A 19588-nucleotide genomic window follows, 5' to 3' on the forward strand; every position below is an offset into this window, starting at 1 on the left:
TTATATTTGTTTACAAAAATGACAAGCTACAATCTTTGAAAACAAAATCCTAAATAGATTTGTAACTCAACTGATTAGCTGAGTCTACTAATATTTCTAATTGGATATATTTAATATTCAAACCTTCACACTGAGCGATAGGGGTGTGCAGAAAACCCACCGACCTGCCAAACCCGACCCAACTCGACCCGACCCACCGGGTTGGGTCGGTTTTTAAGGCTTGGTGGGTTGGGTTGGGTTACCAACAAAATTATTATAGTGGGTCGGGTTGGGTTTGGGTCATAAAATTACAAACCCACCAAACCCGACCCGACCCACCCATATTTAATATATATTTAAAATATATTTTATATTTAATAATTTTTTTTTAAAAAAATCAATTGTAGGGCACTTTTATATATATATATATATACATATATATTTAAATATATATTATATATTTAATAATTTGCATTTCCTCAATTCCTTCTACTAATACGAATTTAATATATATATATATATAATATTATATAATTAATAAATTTTTTTAAATAACCAATTTTTCCTATCCTATATAAAAGCCAATTAGTTCACACAAATTCTAATAAATTAATATTGTTATTTAGTCATTAGTGTTGAGCCTTTAAGGAGTTATATTGATACTAATCTTTAGGTTTTTTTAATATATTAATATTAATATTTTTTTTCTACTCAATTTAATAATAAATAAAAAATTATCAAACCCATGGATTCAACCCGACCCAACCCGACTCACGTGGGTTGGGTTGAATTTATGTGATAGGTTGGGTTGGGTTGAATTTTTTTTGACCCACCATGGTGGGTTGGGTCAAAAAATTTCTCCAACCCGACCCATGCACATCCCCACTGAGCGATTGAATTAAAAAAAAAGAATACTATTTTTCAACCAATAGTAATCACGCAATGGAATGTGGCATGGTGCACGTGGCAGAGTCCACACTCGTACAGGGTCCGTGGCATTGGCGTTAACAAGTACAACGTCGCTCGTGTCGTGTCGTGCCGGGGCCTTAGCTTAGTTTTTATTTTTTTATTTTTTTTAATGAGAATCGGGCCTTAGCTTAGTTTAGCACTCAAGAGTCAAAAGTAAACCTTCGAACGCAACAGAACAGCTCAAAAAATAAAATAAAAATAAAAACACAAAAAAGAGGATTTTTGGGGCTAAATAAGAATTATAAATTATAATTATAGAAAAGAAGACAACTAAAACTACCACCTGCAAGTCCATGAAACAAACCTAACAGCCTTGCATTGTTTGCTAGCTTTCCGAAATATCATCGAAAGCGAGTGAGAGATTTTTATAGCAAATAGCCCCTACCATTTTCCCATAATTGACATCCTGATCCCTCTTCTCTAAAAGTCCACTTCTACCATGGCCTCCAATGCTGTTCTTCCGGTTAGTCTCTCTCTCTGAGATTATATAAATATATGTATATTTTTATATGTACAAAATAATAATGTTATTGGAGTATTATGTATAAACTTGAAGAATTTGGGGATGGAGCAGAGACCTGGTGATGCAGAGAACAGTTTGGAGAAGATCAAACGCCAGTTAGCGTCCGGTTCTGGTAGGAATTTGTTGCAAGGCCCACTTCTCAAGCGATCTGAGACCGTACAATCCTCTCTCTCTCTCTCTCTCTCAGATTTTGATTGTTTCCTGTTGTTGTTGTTATTTTAAGAATTTGTACTTTGGTAATTTATAAATGCTTTTAAATTTTAGCTTTGCTAAATCGTAGTTTTCAAAAAAAAATTTGGGGTCAATTTAGAAATGTTCTATCGGAATCTATAACTAGTAATTAGCTCTAATTTCTTCAGGTTTGCGTAAATTAACCGACATAGTAATAGAAAAGAAAAAAAATTTGGTTGGGTGTAGTGGGTAAACAAGAGTCTAACTACTTGACTACACAGCTGTATGCTTATTCTGAACTGACATAAGAATGATTTTATGTTTAAATTGCCATTTTAAGATTTGGGAATTGAGGAAGTCGTTGATTGCGTAACTAATTAAGTTGTGTGCATTATAACAGCTGAGGAAATGGAACGAGCGTTGGGTGATTTTGGACCCAACCACTGGCAGAATGGAGTACAAGTTAGTATTTGTTTTGCATTTCATTTTTTTTTAACTTTAATATGGAGCAAGTTTTTTATCTTTGATATTTCGGGTTGTTTGGTTGCATTAGGATTAGGAGAAATGAGCCAACTGTCAAGGGATCTATTATATTTGATGCAAATAGCACCATTACAGTGTCTCCTGTCAACTTCCAGTAAGATTAATGCTTTTCTTAACAACTTTGCTTTATTGAATTCTTAACTACTTCTTTTTGCAAGTGGCTTTTAGCTTTAAAGATTACTAATGCTTTTTTTTTTTTTTTTTTTTCAATGTGATTTAGTGGACTACCAAAGTATGATGGCTGCTGTTTCTGTATCCTCATTTATCATTTCTTTTTTTCTTTTTAAACAATGTGGAAAATATTTTGGAGTTCAAGTGAAAGAATTGGTTTGGGGTTTGTTTGAAATTTCTAAACGTATGTGCTTCTTAACTAGCGTGATTAGATATTGGGACCCCACAGAAAAAAGACTACTTCCTTTGTGCAGAGACTCCAGGTGCAGCTAGAGCTTGGGTATCAACCTTGAAGTAAGTTCTCTGGATCTTTCCTTTTGCAGCCTCTTACAGGGTCTGAGTCTGTTGTAATGATTTTCTATGATTGTATAAATAATTATGAGTGTGTCATGATTCCTGTGTGCATCTGTTATTTATTTGGAGAGTCTCACATATACATTTATCACAACCATCTCTCCTAGGGGTATTAGATTGAAGCAGAGTAAGAAAAGCACTCATTGAATCCTACTCCCAATCATTAAAAGCTCTTTGAAAACTGACATTTCTAACTTCTCATTTCCCCCGCCATTTGTCCAATAAAAATATCACATAATGAATCACCTCTACTTGTGGAACATGAAAACAAAACGGGAAACAAACCCTTTAAAGGATGATCCCCACATCAGGTGTCATGCCAAAACCACACGCGATGACCATCCCCTACATCAAAACCTACATATCTTAGCAGCCCATCCCATCCCGTCCGAATGCTTTTCCACAAGCTACTTCCATGTGTCCCTTGAGTCAGTTTTAAAATCCATCTTCCCCATTCTTTGTAGCAATTACTCATCTCCATACATGAGTGTCTTCCAAATCAAAACACCAAAGCCATTTTATAAAGATTGATTGAAAGTACTTATCTTCCTTACACCCAAACCACCATTAGCAATAGGAGAGCAAACCGCATTCCACCCAACCAAATGGTATTTGAACTCCTCACCACCCCCCACCCCCCATCCAACAAGAAATTTCTCAACAATTTATTTTTGTGAGAAGTTGTCTTCTAGGTCGAAACCATGGAACATTTTTTTTTTTTTGGTTCAGATTTCAGATGGTTTGCTTTTGTGAGGGTGGCTTCACAGTTCAAGGGACTATGTGATGATTTATCCTATAATTTCTTAGTTTGCATATGTATATTAGCAAATTGATGGATAGTTGGTATGCAAAGTTGCCTCCCCAGTAAAGAGATTAACCAACATCATTGATCGTTTGGTCCCATGAAATTATTATTAAGTTAGACTATGGGAGAGAGAGTCTGACATATTTGATGGTTTTTATTTGTAATTGCCCAATTGTTTTTGAAAAGAAAGGATGCAGTCATTTAGGGAGAATTTGGAAAGAGATGCATCACTTCTTCCAGCTTTGTTGTTTTGGTTAGTGGTGAAAACCTAAGTTTGTTTTAGAACCTCAATAGAAAGTAGGCAGAAAACTATGAGGGCTTAGGCTGAGCAGCTCTTCAAATTGAAAGGTGTAATTGGATGAACAAAAAGGAAAGGGAAGGAAAGGGGAAGGTTAGGGGTTGGGATATTACCCTTCCCCTTGTTTGATGTATTTGACGGAGAGGGAGATGATTAAAAGGGATTTAATGTACCCTATCAAAGCCCTTTTTTCCAGTTCTCTCAAATTGGGGAAATAGAAATGAGAGGACACCGACTTTACTGAATTTCTCTGTACTTCCCTTTTGACCCTATCAATTTCTTAAAATCTCAACAATGTCTTAAAATTTTTTTTTTTAAATTTTATTTTGGGGGATATGTTCAACAATGTATAAACAGATTCCTATCATTAATCATAGTTTTCTGGTAATTTACTTTATTCTTGCCTTTCCACCCTACAACCAAAGAAGGGAAGGGATACCTGCTCCCATCTCCTCTCTTGCTATTAAACAAAGGAACAGATAACTATTTGAGTGGAATGCGGTTTCTAACATTAGCAATAGGGGATACTTATCAAAAAAAAAAAAAAAAAAATTAGCAATAGGGGACATTGTGAGCAGACTTATTGGTAAGATTATGGTCTGGATTTGTTTGCAACTTGTTTATCTTTTTTCTTTTTTTGTAAGTAAGAAAGATATATATTCAAAAAACTGCTTCATGCAGAAAAAAGCATAAAGCAAACCAAAGAGTACAAAAAAGAGAAAAACAAAAAATAAAAAAGAAAATTAATTGCAAAGGAGAGAAATAAGGAACACATTGATAGAATCACTAGATGTGAGTCCCCAAGCCTTAGACCAGTCAAAAAGAGAACCACTAAGTGAAGCAAGCAACTGGTCATCAGATTTATCCATGTCCTCAAAAGTCTGCTAACATCATTCCTTCCAAATACACCACATTAAATACAATGGAATTAAATTCCAAATATTAGATGAGAACTTCCCAACCAACTCCACCAATCAAAAAGTAAATTTGCAACCGATCTTGGTAAAACCCACAAATCTCAAAAGATCTAAAGATAAAGCTCCACAACTGATGAGCCCTCTTACAATGTAGCAACAAATGGTCTATGGTCTCCCCGCAACAACAACACATAATACACCAATCAACAAAATTAAAACCCCTATTCCACGAATTATCACCCATAAAAATCTTATCCCAAGCTGCGGTCCACACAAAGAAAGAAACACACTGAAGGTGCTTTGACCTTTCATATGTCCATGCTTCCGTATGTTTGTTGTGCGAGTGGAATGACATGATTGATTTCTATATCTTGTATGATGTTATGATCCTTCCTCCACTGAATCCATGAAGTGTGGAACTAGCAACAGCCTTCCAGGTTAATTTTTCTCCTAAAAAAAGATCAAGATTTGGGGTGGGTGCCAAAGTTAGGTTTTAGGAGAGAATTTGGTGGTTGGGGAGTCACACTTCAAATGTGTGGAATATGGTTCCAGCGTGTCTTATGTGGTTAATTTGGAAGGAGCGCAATGCCTGAACTTTTAAGGAAACTGAGAGACTTGTAAACTGTGTGAAGTCTTTGCTACTTAGGACTTTGTTTGAGTGGTCCCGTATTTGGGGGTTTACGCATTGTCATTCTTTGTATTTCTTAATTTTGTTAGTCTTTCTTTTTGATTGGTTTGTATTCTTTTCAGTGCAGTGAGTTTACTATCGTAAATTCATTGTGTTTTTATTATCAATAAAGTTTGTTATTACCTATCAAAAAAAAAAAAATTAAAGATCACTTTTCTTTATTGTATTGTTTCTTATCCTTAAATGTACAACTAAGAACATCTTGGAGAAAATTTAGAGCATTTATGAGTACTTCACTTTTCATGCTCATAATGATACAACAACAAAGACTTAATCCCAAAACTTTGTGATTGGCTATGAATTCTCACTGACTAATTGGGGTTCACCACGTGTATTCTCATTTGCATCCATAATCATACTCTTTTCATGCTCAGAATGATACTGAATTTTTTATATTTGAGTTTTTTCCCTAATTTACGACATTCTTTGATCCTTCTTGCAACTGAAATGTTATCTTTGATTTACTTATTAAAAAAATAAATGAAAAGAAAAAGAAACGTTGTCTTTTGATTTTACTGTTATCTTATTCTATATTTTATTAAAGCTTTACCTCGAGAGTTCTTCTTTCTTCTTTACCTCATGTTGGCTACTTAAAGCTTCTTGAAATTTATTCTTCTGTTCTAAAGTAACCTAATAAAAATGAAAGTAACATACTAAGGTGGGTTAATTTAATGAATGAACAACTAGTTGTTCTTACAGTTGAATTTTATTCTTTAAATTTCATTTCATAAAACGAGCATCTGTTGATGAGGTTTGTCTTCGCTAGGTTTGAGTTCTTGTCTTCTTGCCTGAATTATCAAATACATATATTGCAGTTTATTTCTCTACTAATGTTTTGTTTTCTCATTGCCTTCTGACATTCAGCGCAACACAATTGGTTCTGAAGGCCCATAAAGAGGCTGTGAATTCCTTAAGTGGAAATGGTTCTGCAAAATTAGGAACAGTCGCAGCAGTAGTTGCTGCTGCCAATTCAACAGCTCTCGAATGTTCTAAAGAAATTGAATCAGCAATGCAGATTTCTTTAAGAAATGCTCTAGGAATGGTGACAAATAGAACAACTGATGGTCCAATGGATGATGTAGCAATCATGAGGGTACTCTACCTGTGCTTTCCACTTTCAATTTTATAGCAGTGATACTATGTCCTAATTTCAGTTATGGATTGCATATCCAATAATATTTATGGATTGCATATCCAATAATATTTATATAAAGATCAGACTCTTATTGCTTTTGTACTTCATCAATAACATGTTTATGGTGATTAATGCCTTCATTTGATATTCAGGTGCATAGGATGAAATATAATCTTGTCATTTCTGCAGTTACAATAGATTTATATCCTGCAATTTCTCTTTAATTGTTTGACAAACTTGAAAATGCAAGTTCGTAATTTTTTTTTAAAAAAAAACCTCCTTGGAAATGTACATTCCTCATCACTTGTAAATGCATTTGCTGTTGTTTGACTGCCTCTGATCATTGAGTAGATAGATGGAAAAATCTAGGAGGCATAGCTAGAATGTCCTCTCTCATGTTTCTACAAGGAATATTTAATTTGTAATAGTTAAGACATGCCAGTATATGCCTTTGTATTGGTTCAAGGGATATAGAGTTACTGCAAATATTTATTTTTTATTTGTGCCAATAAATTACCTAATTGACTGGTTCTGGCTTTGTGGCAATTTTATTTTCCTTGAGAAGAAGAAGAAGGGTTGGAAGGACATAGGATCCTGGACATTGCAAGGCTTATGAGTCATGAGTTACAAAAACTTTAACATCCCCCCCTCCCCCCGCTTTCTTTTCCCAAAACTAGGAAAGAAAAGGGTTGTAATCAGATTAATATTTTTTGAAATATTGGTTTCAAAATTAAGAGTGCTCAGGCTCAGCCTTTAAATTATTTTTATCCTAATAAATGCCTTAATATTCTCAGAATTTTCAGACGATTTACTTTAAGTTTATGAAGTTACATAGAATTAGACATTGAACGATTTTGGACTATCAAAATTGGTACAAATGAAAGTACAGAGGTACATACTGCTCATTCGCTAAAAAAGTTCTATGTTGTGTATATAGTGTTTTCAATCTATCAGACAATTTATGTTCATTAAAATCTAAAAATTGATTATCTTGAGAAACCCAGTTTCTTGAAACTGAGACATAAAATCTGATCTAGAAGACAAATTATAAAATATATGTAGAGCCTTGTTTCTCTTTTTGTACAGTTAAGAAGCAGTTAAGTGCACCAGAAGCATGATACTAGGCAGACAACTTTAGCAAGAAATAGCAATAGCTTCTAGTAGAATAGTGGTAGAGAACTCTTTGTTTTCATATTATTATTATTGAACTTTGGAAAGTAGAAGCAATGGAAAAATATGCATAATTGTTAGGTGCTATTTGATGACTAGGCAAAATTTGGGGGTTTGGATAATGGCATATAAGCATCCTGTAGAGTCATCCACTATTTTATGGCTGCAATTAATGTTGATTTGTCTTGGCTAAGGAATTTATGAACAGGTTGATGAAGAATGTCTTTGTGATGGGCCTTGTGTGTATTTTCTTGTTTGTGGATATGCCCTCGCCTCAATTTAAGCTAGTCTTGCATGGTCATTGAATAAACGAATACGTGTTTGGGTCCCATAATTTTGAGTTGTCATGTAAATCAAGCTGGCTTGGCTCCTTAAAGGTGCCTTTTATTATAAGACCACTTATACTCTATGGTACTAAATATTGGATGTAACAGAGTGATATTTTGGGTGGGATAGAATGTCAAAAAAGAATACATGTGACTGACCCTAGTCTTTTGAAGATCCATAGCCAAACCCAAAGTTTTGGGACCAAGGTTTAGTGGTTGATGTTGTTATGGTCCTGTTTGAGCCTGGCCTTGCTTGGCATGTTGGCACCATCTTGGGGTTCTTATCCCTTTTAAGTCTTTCTTATATGTATATATATTGCTTTTGTTTTTGTTTTCTTGCTAAGCTTATTCCTTTAAAGTCATCGCTAATCCTGCAAGTCTATTTGGTCTTTAATTTAACCTAGATTTGATTCTTTAACTGTGTGAGTACATCTTGCAGGAGACACTACGAGTTAAGGATGAGGAACTGCACAATTTGGCTCAGGACCTTCGTGCACGGGATTCAACAATAAGAGAAATTGCTGAGAAATTATCTGAGACAGCTGAAGCTGCTGAGTCTGCTGCATCTGCAGCTCATACAATGGATGAACAAAGAAGAATTGCATGTGCAGAAATTGAGCGTGTTAAAAGAGATTCCGAGAAGCAGCTGGAGTCATGTGTGGCAAAGGTACTTTGTTGATTGCTCATTGCATAGTATTGATAAAACCTGATATGGAGTAAACAGCTTAAAAAGAATCCTGTGCCAATGGCCATGTATATCTCCTAACTTCCCTATTATTTAATTCTACTTGCACAAAATGCTGTTGTGATTTTAGATGTCGCTTTTTAATTGTCTCTCTATATTTTGGCTTTCATTTGACTTGTAGCTAAAAGAGTACGAACAAAAGGTTATGACCTTGAGTAGAGAAAAGGATCAATTGATCAAGCAGAGAGACTCTGCTAATCAGGAGGCTCATATGTGGCGTTCTGAGCTTGCAAAAGCTAGAGAGCGTGTTGTTATATTAGAAGCAGCTGTTGTGAGAGCAGAGGAAAAGGTCAGGGTTGCAGAGGCAGATGCTGAATCTAGAATAAAGGAGGCAGTACAGAAAGAGTCAGCTGCTGTGAAGGAAAAGCAAGAGCTTCTGGCATATGTAAATAAGTTACAAACACAACTCCAAAGGTTTAGCATCTTAACCCTTTTATCCATACACGTAGTACTCAGGGATCATTCTGGATCAATCCCAATTTTATTCTGCTCGATGTAAGGCCCCTTGTTACAGGAAAAAGACTTGATAAAGTACTCTTTTTTTTTTATAAGTAACATGATAAAGTACTAATGACACTGATGTAAAACAACTAATCAAGCAATAGAACTGGAGAGAGAGGGAGAGGAAAAAAACCCAACTAAAAATTAAACTAAACTAAATTGAAAATGATGTGAGTTCTCATCCATGTAAAAGTGGAACTAATAGGTAAGAAAAAGGATAAAGTTTTACCAAAACACGAAGTATGGAAAAGAAAAGAAGGAGTTTATAAAGATTTTCATTTTCAAATTTTTTATTTTGTGTATATGTCTCACTGAGTATTTCGGGATATGATTTGAGTTTTACTTCCACCCAAAGAATTTCCCAAGCATGATCATGTCAAAATGATAGTTAATGTGAACAGTTATGCTAGATGTTATTTTTTTCTCATGTTCAAGCAATAACCTGTGTCTCTCTAGATAATGCATTTCTCCTGTATTGTTATTATTCTCTACAGCTCACATAGTGTGACAATTATGTAATTTGTTAATGATATGAGGAACTACTGCTATAGTTTAGTCATTTTCTCCCCTTGTTTTTGACATGTCTAGGCTCAGCATGTTTGGCCTACATGTAGACCACTCTTGATTCCAAAATTTTCCATTAAAGTTACATCTGTAGTATTAGACTATAATATAAAAAGCAATGAAAAAATTGTTTGTTACTTTTTCGGGATTAATAATCAAAATTTAATTATTTTTTTTCTTAACAGACATCATATTGATACTAAGCAAGTCTTTGAGGAGAAGACCGAGTCTTGCTCAAGTATTGATAACACGCTTCCACTGACAAAGCATGTAGACTTGTCGGAGGAGAATGTGGATAAAGCATGTCTCAGTGTTTCTAGGGCAGTCCCAGTTCCTGGGGAGAGTGTAGTCCACGTGGCAGCAGATCAGGTCAACCTCCGGCCAATTGGAGATGGTGAATGGAGCGATATTCAGGCAACAGAGGCAAGGATAGCTGATGTAAGAGAAGTTGCTCCTGAGATTGAAGGAAGCAGCTTGGATATTCCTGTTGTTAGCCAACCAGTTAATAACCACCATGAACAAGGAGCAAACTCTTTTCATCAACCTTGATATTAAATATCCACAATTACATAAGCAAAAATTTTCAAATGTAGGGATTGGCACACATTCAGTTACAGGAAAATGTGAACTTTCTCGACCTATTTCTTTTCCTTCTATTTCTTTCATGATTGAGCTATGAACAGGGTAAACTGATATCTATGTAATGGTATTCGATTCCTTCCCAGTGGAGGACAGTTAATATAAAGTGTACTTCTAGAGCTTCTCAATAAACCATTTTTTGATATTTGTACAAACAGCCTACTTTGAAGTGTTCTTTGCATGACCTTGTAATAGTTTGCTTACCTTTGGCTTGTCTCTGATTCCTCGTTTTCTTCTTATTAAAAGTCCTGCCTGGTGACCAAAGCAGCATCAATGGAATGTTGTAAAGTAATATTGATATCCAAGAAATCATCCAGATTTTGCATGTCTTCCCCTTCTCTGAGCATTCTCATCTCCTGTTACAGTAGCTAATACCATCTATTTGTTTATTTCCACTCCCAGGCCTTACAACTTTCACTACATAAGCTAATAGATCCTTTGCTTTCGGAGGAACTATGAGGACACTAGACTTACTGCAAACCGTTTCATGACTGAACATTTGTGCATCCACTGACATCCGTTCAAGCAAGACCTTTGACCAGATATTATCTTCATTTTGAGTCTTTTGCTGAGTTAGTTTATTTTCCTTCGGAATCCAAACTTTGCTTTTCATTTCTTTGCAAGGCATTTGTGGAATGACCAAACGCCTTACAATGAGTGCAGCGAGGAAGTTTCAATGGATATTCTAGCAGAGGTCTGGGAATATGCACTTTTAACTAAGAAATTTACATCCTTTGCTTGAGTCCATAACACCCTATCATCATGCTTGAGACCCCTGAACGGGATTCCTAGTATCATATGTATCTCATGCGGCTGGAAATTTTAATTTAGAATATCTATTGTAATTACTTTGTGTGTTTGCACGAGGGGAGACTACACACACTCAAAAAAATAGGTAGGCTCTTGAAGAGTTTTGGATACACTTGTTAACATCTCAACATTGTATATGGAAGTTGTATACAATGCCAACTTCTATAGAGACATTGGTTAACCACACCCCGTTCATCCAAATGCGTCTATAGAAGCTTACCAATCTCATTATTATTTACTAATATGGCTCAAACATGTTGATGTCTGATATTCGGTTTTTTTTAAAAAATAACCATAAAACACATTCTATATTATAAGTTAGACAACGTTTGAAACATATTGTATATCTAACAATTCGAGTTCAGTAGACTCGATTTACCCAGAAAGGAGACGTGGACAAAGTACAAAATCGAGTTTACTGAACTCGATTTCTATACATAGAAATCGAGTTCAGTGAACTCGATTTCTGTGTATAGAAACTGAGTTTAACAAACTCGGTTTCTGTACATAGAAATCGAGTTTATTAAAATCGATTTCTATGTAAATCAAACACTCATCCTCTGCTCAAAAAATCCAGAGAACGAAGAAGAGAAGCAACGGAGAGAGTTCAAAATGAAGAAGAAAGAAGCAACGAATGAAACCCAAGCGCCGATTCTGACCAAACCCAGGCGCCTGAAACTTCATCGTTTTTGCATCGTCGCGGCGGCGAAAGCTTCATCGTTTTTGCATCGTCGCAGCGGCGATTTTGTCCAAACCCAGGCGCTTGAAGCTTCAGGCGCCTGGGTTTGGTCAGATCGACGCTTGGGTTTGGTCAGAATCGCCGCCGCGACGATGCAAAAACGATCCGATCTCTGCGTTTTGCATCGCCTGAAGCTTCAGGCGCCTGGGTTTGGTCAGATCGGCGCTTGGGTTTGGTCAGAATCGGCGCCTGGGTTTTCATTCGTTGCTTCTTTCTTCTTCATTTTGAACTCTCCGTTGCTTCTCTCTTCTTCGTTCTCTGGATTTTTTGAGCAGAGGATGAGTGTTTGATTTACATAGAAATCGATTTTAATAAACTCGATTTCTATGTACAGAAACCGAGTTTGTTAAACTCGGTTTCTATACACAGAAATCGAGTTCACTGAACTCGATTTCTATGTATAGAAATCGAGTTCAGTAAACTCGATTTTGTACTTTGTCCACGTCGCCTTTCTGGGTAAATCGAGTCTACTGAACTCGAATTGTTAGATATGCAATATGTTTCAAACGTTGTCTAACTTATAATATAGAATGTGTTTTATGGTTATTTTTTTAAAAAAACCCTGATATTCTTTTGACAATTGAAAAACATCTTCACCTAAATTGGAACATTTTTTGTTCTGAATCATACCCAAAACTGGAACCTTGGACAAGCAAAGACGAAGTAATTGTATTTTTGGTTCATTTTCCAAGAATTCAAGTTTTTTTTTTTTTTTGTGCCACATCTTTATTTATTTTTATTATTATTTCTATGTATCCAGAACTCTTCAAGAGCCTATTTATTTTTTTAAGTGTGTGTAGTCTTCCCTCACGCACACACACTAAGTTTTTTTTTTTTTTGAGAAACCACACACTAAGTTATTGCAATAGATATTCTAAATCAAAATTTCTAGCTGCATAAGATACATATGATATGATACTGAGAATTCCACTCGGGGTTCTCAAGCATGATGATAGGATGCTATGGACTCAGACAAAGAATGTAAAATTTTTAGTTTAAAGTACATATTCCCAAACTTTTGCTTGAATCAATTCTACCTTGGGGAGAGCCATTGATCAAGATAGAGAAGTTGATATGCACGGGTGAATCCACGCTATGAATTTATCACATAATCCAAAATTTTTAATTACCTTGATAAAAAAAAAAAAAAAAAAAATCCTATTACATTAGGTCATATGCTTTGCCTCATGTCCAATTTGATGCCCAACAATCGTTCATTTCCTTTTTTTGCCTTGAAGCTATGGATGATTTCCTACACTAATCCATGACCAAATTCTCTAAGATTTGTCCACCAAGGACAAATGCTAATTTGGTTTTATTTAGTTTGGCAGCATCTTGGATATGATTTTATGCACAACATTGCATAAGTTTATAGGGTGAAATTGGTCAAAGTTGTTTGCAAGTCGTTTCTTCGGGTTAAGGGTAATGAATGTATAGTTAAACTCTCCAAGAGAAAGACCCCCCAACACCCCTACTGAATATCCATAGGAACAAAAAAAAAAAAAAATCACAACTTAACATAATCATTTCAAGAACTTTTAGTACTTGTAAAAAGCTTATGTAGATGAGTATATGAAAGAAGTACAAAAGAAATATACATTACACGGAGCATCTCAATTTTTTTATATAAAATAGAACAACATGGCCTAATTATTTTCCAATTTTATTTATCTAATTTATTTATTATGTTATTTCTATCATATTTTTGTATATTTAAGGAATATCATGGATTGAGGAGCAACATATCGTAGCCAAATTGACTGAATAGACCAAAATAAACTGAATGGACCGAAGTGGACTGTATGAACCAAACTAGACCGGAATTGACCAAGTGGACCAGACGAACAAAACTAGACTGAATAACCGAAATTGACTAAATTTGACTGAAATGACACACTGAGGCTCAATAAGAATGAAGTAACAATAAATATTATGCTTCAACTAATATATATATATATATATATATATATAAATTTTTGGAGAAGCAAAACAGTCATCCCAAAATAAATAATGGTATATATAGTGCACCATAAATGGTTTGCCAATGTTTGAATGCAATAAGATGCTCTCCAATAATGCTTTATGAGAGTACTGGCATTCTGTCATGTCATATCTTGGGCCTTGAGGAGCTCCATTTGATTGATCACTTCCTTTAATCTACTACTTGGTTGGAATTTCAAACTCTTACATTTTCCTCATTCTTTATGCATATGCGGAGGGGTTGCTGGTTGGGAAGATTGGCTCCTTATCTATTAATGATGGTTAGCTGAATAGTGTGTGTTAGGGTCATATTTTATGTAATTGGCTAATCTTTGATAAAATACATTTTACTTATAATTGGGTAGATTTAGGTTGGGTTTAATACGTCAAGAAATATATTGTTCAAGCATATCAAATGTTCGTATTAAAGACATGAAGATTGATCTAAGAAACAAGTGAAGAAAAGCCGTTTTATTAAGTCTCGACAGATAGCTCAATAGATACTACTATTGAGACTAAATGAAATGCTCGATAGATGGCTCGATAGAAGCTCAATCTATCGAGAATTAAGATTTTCAATCTGAAATTTGGCCAAAGCTTATGTATTTGTTTAGGGTTTCTTTATACACAACCCTAGACATATATAAGACTTATTTTAAGAGCCGTCACACATGGATACAAAGACCAAAGAGTTTATTTTTCTCTATGAGAAGCTACTGCGTTTGTAAGCCATAGGGTTTTGTAACCAAGTGCTTCCTGATCTCCATTGTTAATGAAGTGAAAAATTTTGTAGCCAACAACATCCATTCAAGTTGCTGGAGTTAGTCACGTACTGGGATCTATGCAAAAGGGTTAGTCACAAATTCGAGATTTGTGCATCAAGGGAAAGAAGTCTACTACAAGATCAAGCCTAATTGGGTATTGGAGTAAGGGTTTAACTATAGGTTGATATTTCAGGATAGACTAGGGTAGTGGTAAGATTCCTTATATTTGTGACCATTTGATTGTTGATTAGTGGATTCTTGGGAGTGGTGACCTTAAAATCACCCAATGGGGTTTTTGCCTTGCGAAAGATTTTTCCCATTTGTCAACAAATTACCGTACCAAATTTATTTTCTGCTGCATTTGGTATTTTTGATGATTTGTTGGTGCCTCCACTGCTTGCATGCAATTTAACTTAATTAATAAACTTGAATAATTGAATTAATTAACCGAGTCAAACTATCTTAATCCAACACTCTACTCCCTTTCTGTCAACATTTTGGTGCTCGTGAGATCCCTAACCTATTGGCTACCTTATAAAAATTCTTGTGAAGATTATATTTATCTGCAGAATGACAAATCTGATCTAACTTCTTGGATTTATATATATATATATATATCTCTCTCTCTAAGAAGCTATTATCCTAATGTTTTGTTGCGTCTTTTAACTGTGGACACAAGTTGGGTTATGGTTGTATTATGGAGTTAACCTCAAGTCTATAAAGTAATGCTTTTTACGGGTGAGAAAAGTACAACCAGTCCAAACCACATATGGAAATATATAATTATCACAATATTCTTTATTTTATAATACAAAAAAAAAAAAAAATCTCCTATAAAGTTATTAATGCTGTGAAAGTATAGTTAGAATGTATGTAACTTGATCACAGGAAAATTATTATATATTCCTAGAATACAACGACGTAATACTTCATTTTTTCACATAAATAGTGGATCATACTATGAATTTAATTAGTAAGATACACTATTATGTGATATGAGGAAGAATCGTGCCATTGTATTCCAAAAATACTAAATAATTAATCTGACTCATGAAACATGACATTTATTAAAGTTCATAACTACTGTTAACCAAACCAAACCCCCCCTACCCTCCCCTCCACCCACCCCAAGAACTAAAAAAAAACAAAGAAAATAAAAAGAAGGAGACAAGTAAGAATGCTCTCCTCATCTGCTCATCTACAGTTGTACACTTGGGATGGATCACTAGCTAGCTGAACCACTGGCCTGAGCTCGTCCCAGTTTCCTTTTGTAAAGAAATCATCGCCACTGGGGTTCCAAAAGTTTGAATAAGATGGTGTAAATGGAACTTGATTTAGAGTATTCAAATGACCCACAAAATAATGGTTCCTTTCATCAACTTGTTGGATATACGGCTTGCATTCATTATGTTGTTGGAAAACAGAGTCTTCAAAACTTATGTATGGTTCATTATTGTCAGAGTCCAAACTGCATGTTTTAGGACTTGAATCAGTTAGATTTTGTTTGGTGCTGGTCTCTTTCCAATTTGGTGCATACTTCTTGTAAGATGGGATTCGTTTGAATATTCGGCAAAGTGTCCAAACTTCCTGCAAAACCGTTTAGAGAAAATTGAAAAAAATTAGCTTTGTCTGTTTTGCTTAGAATCAGAAACTGACAAATATTTTATCAAAATAGCTGTACACTTTTGACGTTTCTTCCTTGGCAACCAACATAGTCATGTAAGAAAATAAGTTTTGGACTGAGCAACCGAGGTTTAAAAAGCGATTAGATGGAATAATAGCATAAGTTAAGGAAGTGGTCAATGTAATATATAATCCCTTTTGTCTGCGCTGTTCAAAGACCTTGATTCATGGGTTCAACGGTTTGACTGTCTTTCACAAAAGAGTCCATAGGGCCTAAAACAGCATTAAGAAATGCGGTCCATTTAAATGGTTATGCTGCATAGCTGTTTAACTTGTCAATTTAGCACCCATTTTATCGCATATTCAATTTCTTTTGACAGCAAATGAATGCGAGGATGATATTAATACCTACTATTTTTTTCTTAGATTAAATTGAAATTTTTAAATTTGAGATGTTAAAGTCAAACTTAGCCGAATTCCAGGATTGAAAAGTATATGTATTTTAAACTAAAATCTATGTTGACGTAATACAATAAAACTTAATGTCTATATATAATCACTTATGAGTTCTGAAATAGTGAAATATTTCCCGCCTGAATCATGGATATTGTTGCTTGTCGTCTAGGAAAAGGTACACATCAACTACTTTTTTTAATTTTTAGCATACCTTGGTGTGAAAACATTAAAAAAATGCGAAAGTGGCGCAGCTAATTTAGAACAAAACTTAAGGGTAATAAGATAAATGAGAAGAATATTCTTACAGCTTCTTGAGCACTATTGGCATTAGTGAGGTTGCTACATTTCCCATTTGGTGGAAGACGAAACTCATGCATCATCCAATCAGTTTTGGTGCCTTTACCAGCACTTCCACGGTAGTAGACTAAGGACTTCTTGAGGCCAATGCATTCATGAGGTTCTTGGACTGAATATATGGGTTTGTCTATACCTGTGGCTTTCCAAAACCCTGACCCTGTGACTCTGTTTGGTCTTATGCTGTTCCTATACTTCCTCCCTCTTATGCAGAAGAAATACCATTCTTTGTCCCCCACAGTACTAACTTCTTCATATTTTAACAAAAGAAGATCAATAAGAAGCAAGTCCATGATACAATTAAAATTAATATATATAGGAAGCAAGATATATTATGAGGTCAGTCATGGCATGCCAACAGATTTAAACTATGAGGTTAGTTGTAGATGCTGGCGAATTCAACTTGAAATAAATACTAAATTTAGGTCTTGGATAGTAAAATGTGGTAGGTAATGTAGAATCAAGATAAATAACATTGACATTATTAGCATATGAAGAAAAGGGAATATTTCTTCATCTCTTTCATGTGGCACTGATGTCAAGAAGAGGAAAATGCAAAGAAACCGTGCAGTTTTGTCTCATCTTGGAACTAAAATATGAATCAAAGGAACATTAGGAGAATTTTGTGGCCTCAGGTGCTTGCTTTCCATGAACCTTACATTGTGGTCGATAAGGGAGATCTTTAATATATGTTGTGTTTAAAGACTACTTAAGTCCCCTAGATCCTATGCTTATTCTAGAGTAAAAACAAATGGAACTTATATATTCATATATCATGGTGATTGCATATACTTAAGTTGCTAGCTCCTTTAAGCAGCTTCTAAATAACATTTTATCATTTTCATATTTTAAATAAGGAGATTTTCTTTTCACCTTTTAAAATTTGCACATGAACACTTTAATTATGAGTATTATGTAAATTTAAACAGTAGATATAAATAAGCGTAAAACAATATTTCCCTTTATATTATTATCGTCTTACAACTTGATGTGAGTATATTTTTTTCCCCTTACTATTAGGGAGAGAAGAAGTCAAGAGTCGTATAATTTAATTAACACTTTCTCATGTATAAAATGCTTGGAAGTATAAAAGAGAGAAAGGGGTTTGAACTGTGAATTTGAACCCAAGTCTTTTCGCATGAAGAGAATTGGGTAATATCAAAATTTGAAATATTTCTCTTAAAAACTAAACATATTATATACAGTTGAATGATAATCCTACTGAGCCTTCTAAACATTCATGATCGTTCTCTCTCTCTCTCTCTCTCTCTCTCTCTCTCTCTCTCTATATATATATATATATATGTATATATGTTTGTGTGTGTGTTTTGAAATAAAGGTTTGAAATTATTACATAACAATATTAGTTTTACAATATACTTTTATGGAATTTGTGACAGATAGAGATTTTAAACCCTATGGTTTCATTCGATCATTTGAGTAAAAGAGTGGGAAGAGAATAAATGAAAGCAAGTGTTGTACTTGCTTTCTTACTTTGATGATGAGTTATATTATGTTATATATATACACGTTCATGTGTAAGAGATGAAAATTATTGTCAGCAGTATCCAGTTAACTTCATCAACTGCCCTGAGTTTAAATTACAGTTGAAACTTTTCCACAAAAAAGAAGAAGAAGACTATACATAGTATATAGATCGATACAACAAAACTGATGATAAGAGCTATAGCTAGCTAGCAGATCTTACTTGGAAGATCCCATGGATCATATTTGTAGATATCAATTTGTTTGATGAGTTCAATACTGATTGGTTTCTTCTCCACCTTTCGTCTCAAATAAAACCCAACAAGCTCTTCATCAGTTGGATGAAATCGAAACCCTGGAAGCATAACTTCATTGTCTTCATCGTTATTGTTCTCTGTAGAACTCACCTTTGCTACCTCCATATCTCTCTGGTACTTCTAAGTTCTACCTGTGTGCTGTGGTTTCAATTAGTATCGAAGTAGAAGCTTCTTATAAGGTGTGCCGTCTGGAAGAAGTCTTTGGTGTACTAATAATTCATGACTAAATGAATTAATTAACAAAGTAAATGTTTGATTTTTTAGATATTTTTTTTCTTATGTGATTTTTTAGAATTAAAAAAAAAAAAAAAGTTTCATAGTTCAATAGGTTTGATGTGGAATATAAAAAATCATGAGACATTGGCCTTGAAATTTGGAATTAATAAGTGTGAAAGTCAACCTGAGTGGGCATCACATTTTGACTTAGGCAGGCTAACTTACACAAGCATAGAGAAAAATTCAAAGTTGAAGCTTTCACAAACAGATTAATGTTGGGAAAAAGATTTGAAAGCTATACCATGATCAGTCTACAATCATGTCTAGAAGACACATTGACGAATTT

General features: G+C 34.5%; 2 protein-coding genes across 4 annotated transcripts; one reads left to right on the forward strand and one right to left on the reverse strand.

Moving 5' to 3' along the window:
• Positions 1-1133: 1133 nt before the first annotated feature.
• Positions 1134-10692, forward strand: LOC115973103 (switch-associated protein 70-like). Of its 2 annotated transcripts, none has more exons than XM_031093338.1 (10): positions 1134-1411; positions 1505-1627; positions 2043-2104; positions 2196-2279; positions 2406-2437; positions 2569-2650; positions 6283-6511; positions 8489-8716; positions 8916-9208; positions 10045-10692. In XM_031093338.1, exons 1-10 carry the CDS (start codon positions 1388-1390, stop codon positions 10406-10408), a joined length of 1521 nt encoding a protein of 506 aa, XP_030949198.1. In that variant the 5' UTR covers positions 1134-1387; the 3' UTR covers positions 10409-10692. The 2 variants fall into 2 exon arrangements, with proteins under 2 accessions (XP_030949198.1, XP_030949199.1); XM_031093339.1 differs by having other exon boundaries at positions 1228-1411; positions 1523-1627.
• A 4947-nt stretch (positions 10693-15639) lies between these two features.
• On the reverse strand, positions 15640-19220 carry LOC115973102 (transcription factor JUNGBRUNNEN 1-like). Of its 2 annotated transcripts, none has more exons than XM_031093337.1 (3): positions 18933-19220; positions 17176-17471; positions 15640-16378 (listed from the first exon to the last, which is right to left on the reverse strand). In XM_031093337.1, exons 1-3 carry the CDS (start codon positions 19129-19131, stop codon positions 15986-15988), a joined length of 888 nt encoding a protein of 295 aa, XP_030949197.1. In that variant the 5' UTR covers positions 19132-19220; the 3' UTR covers positions 15640-15985. The 2 variants fall into 2 exon arrangements, with proteins under 2 accessions (XP_030949197.1, XP_030949196.1); XM_031093336.1 differs by having other exon boundaries at positions 17176-17474; positions 18933-19218.
• Between the last annotated feature and the right edge of the window lie 368 nt (positions 19221-19588).

This window comes from Quercus lobata, unplaced genomic scaffold, assembly GCF_001633185.2.
Source record: "Quercus lobata isolate SW786 unplaced genomic scaffold, ValleyOak3.0 Primary Assembly Scq3eQI_2016, whole genome shotgun sequence".
NCBI lineage: Eukaryota > Viridiplantae > Streptophyta > Magnoliopsida > Fagales > Fagaceae > Quercus > Quercus lobata.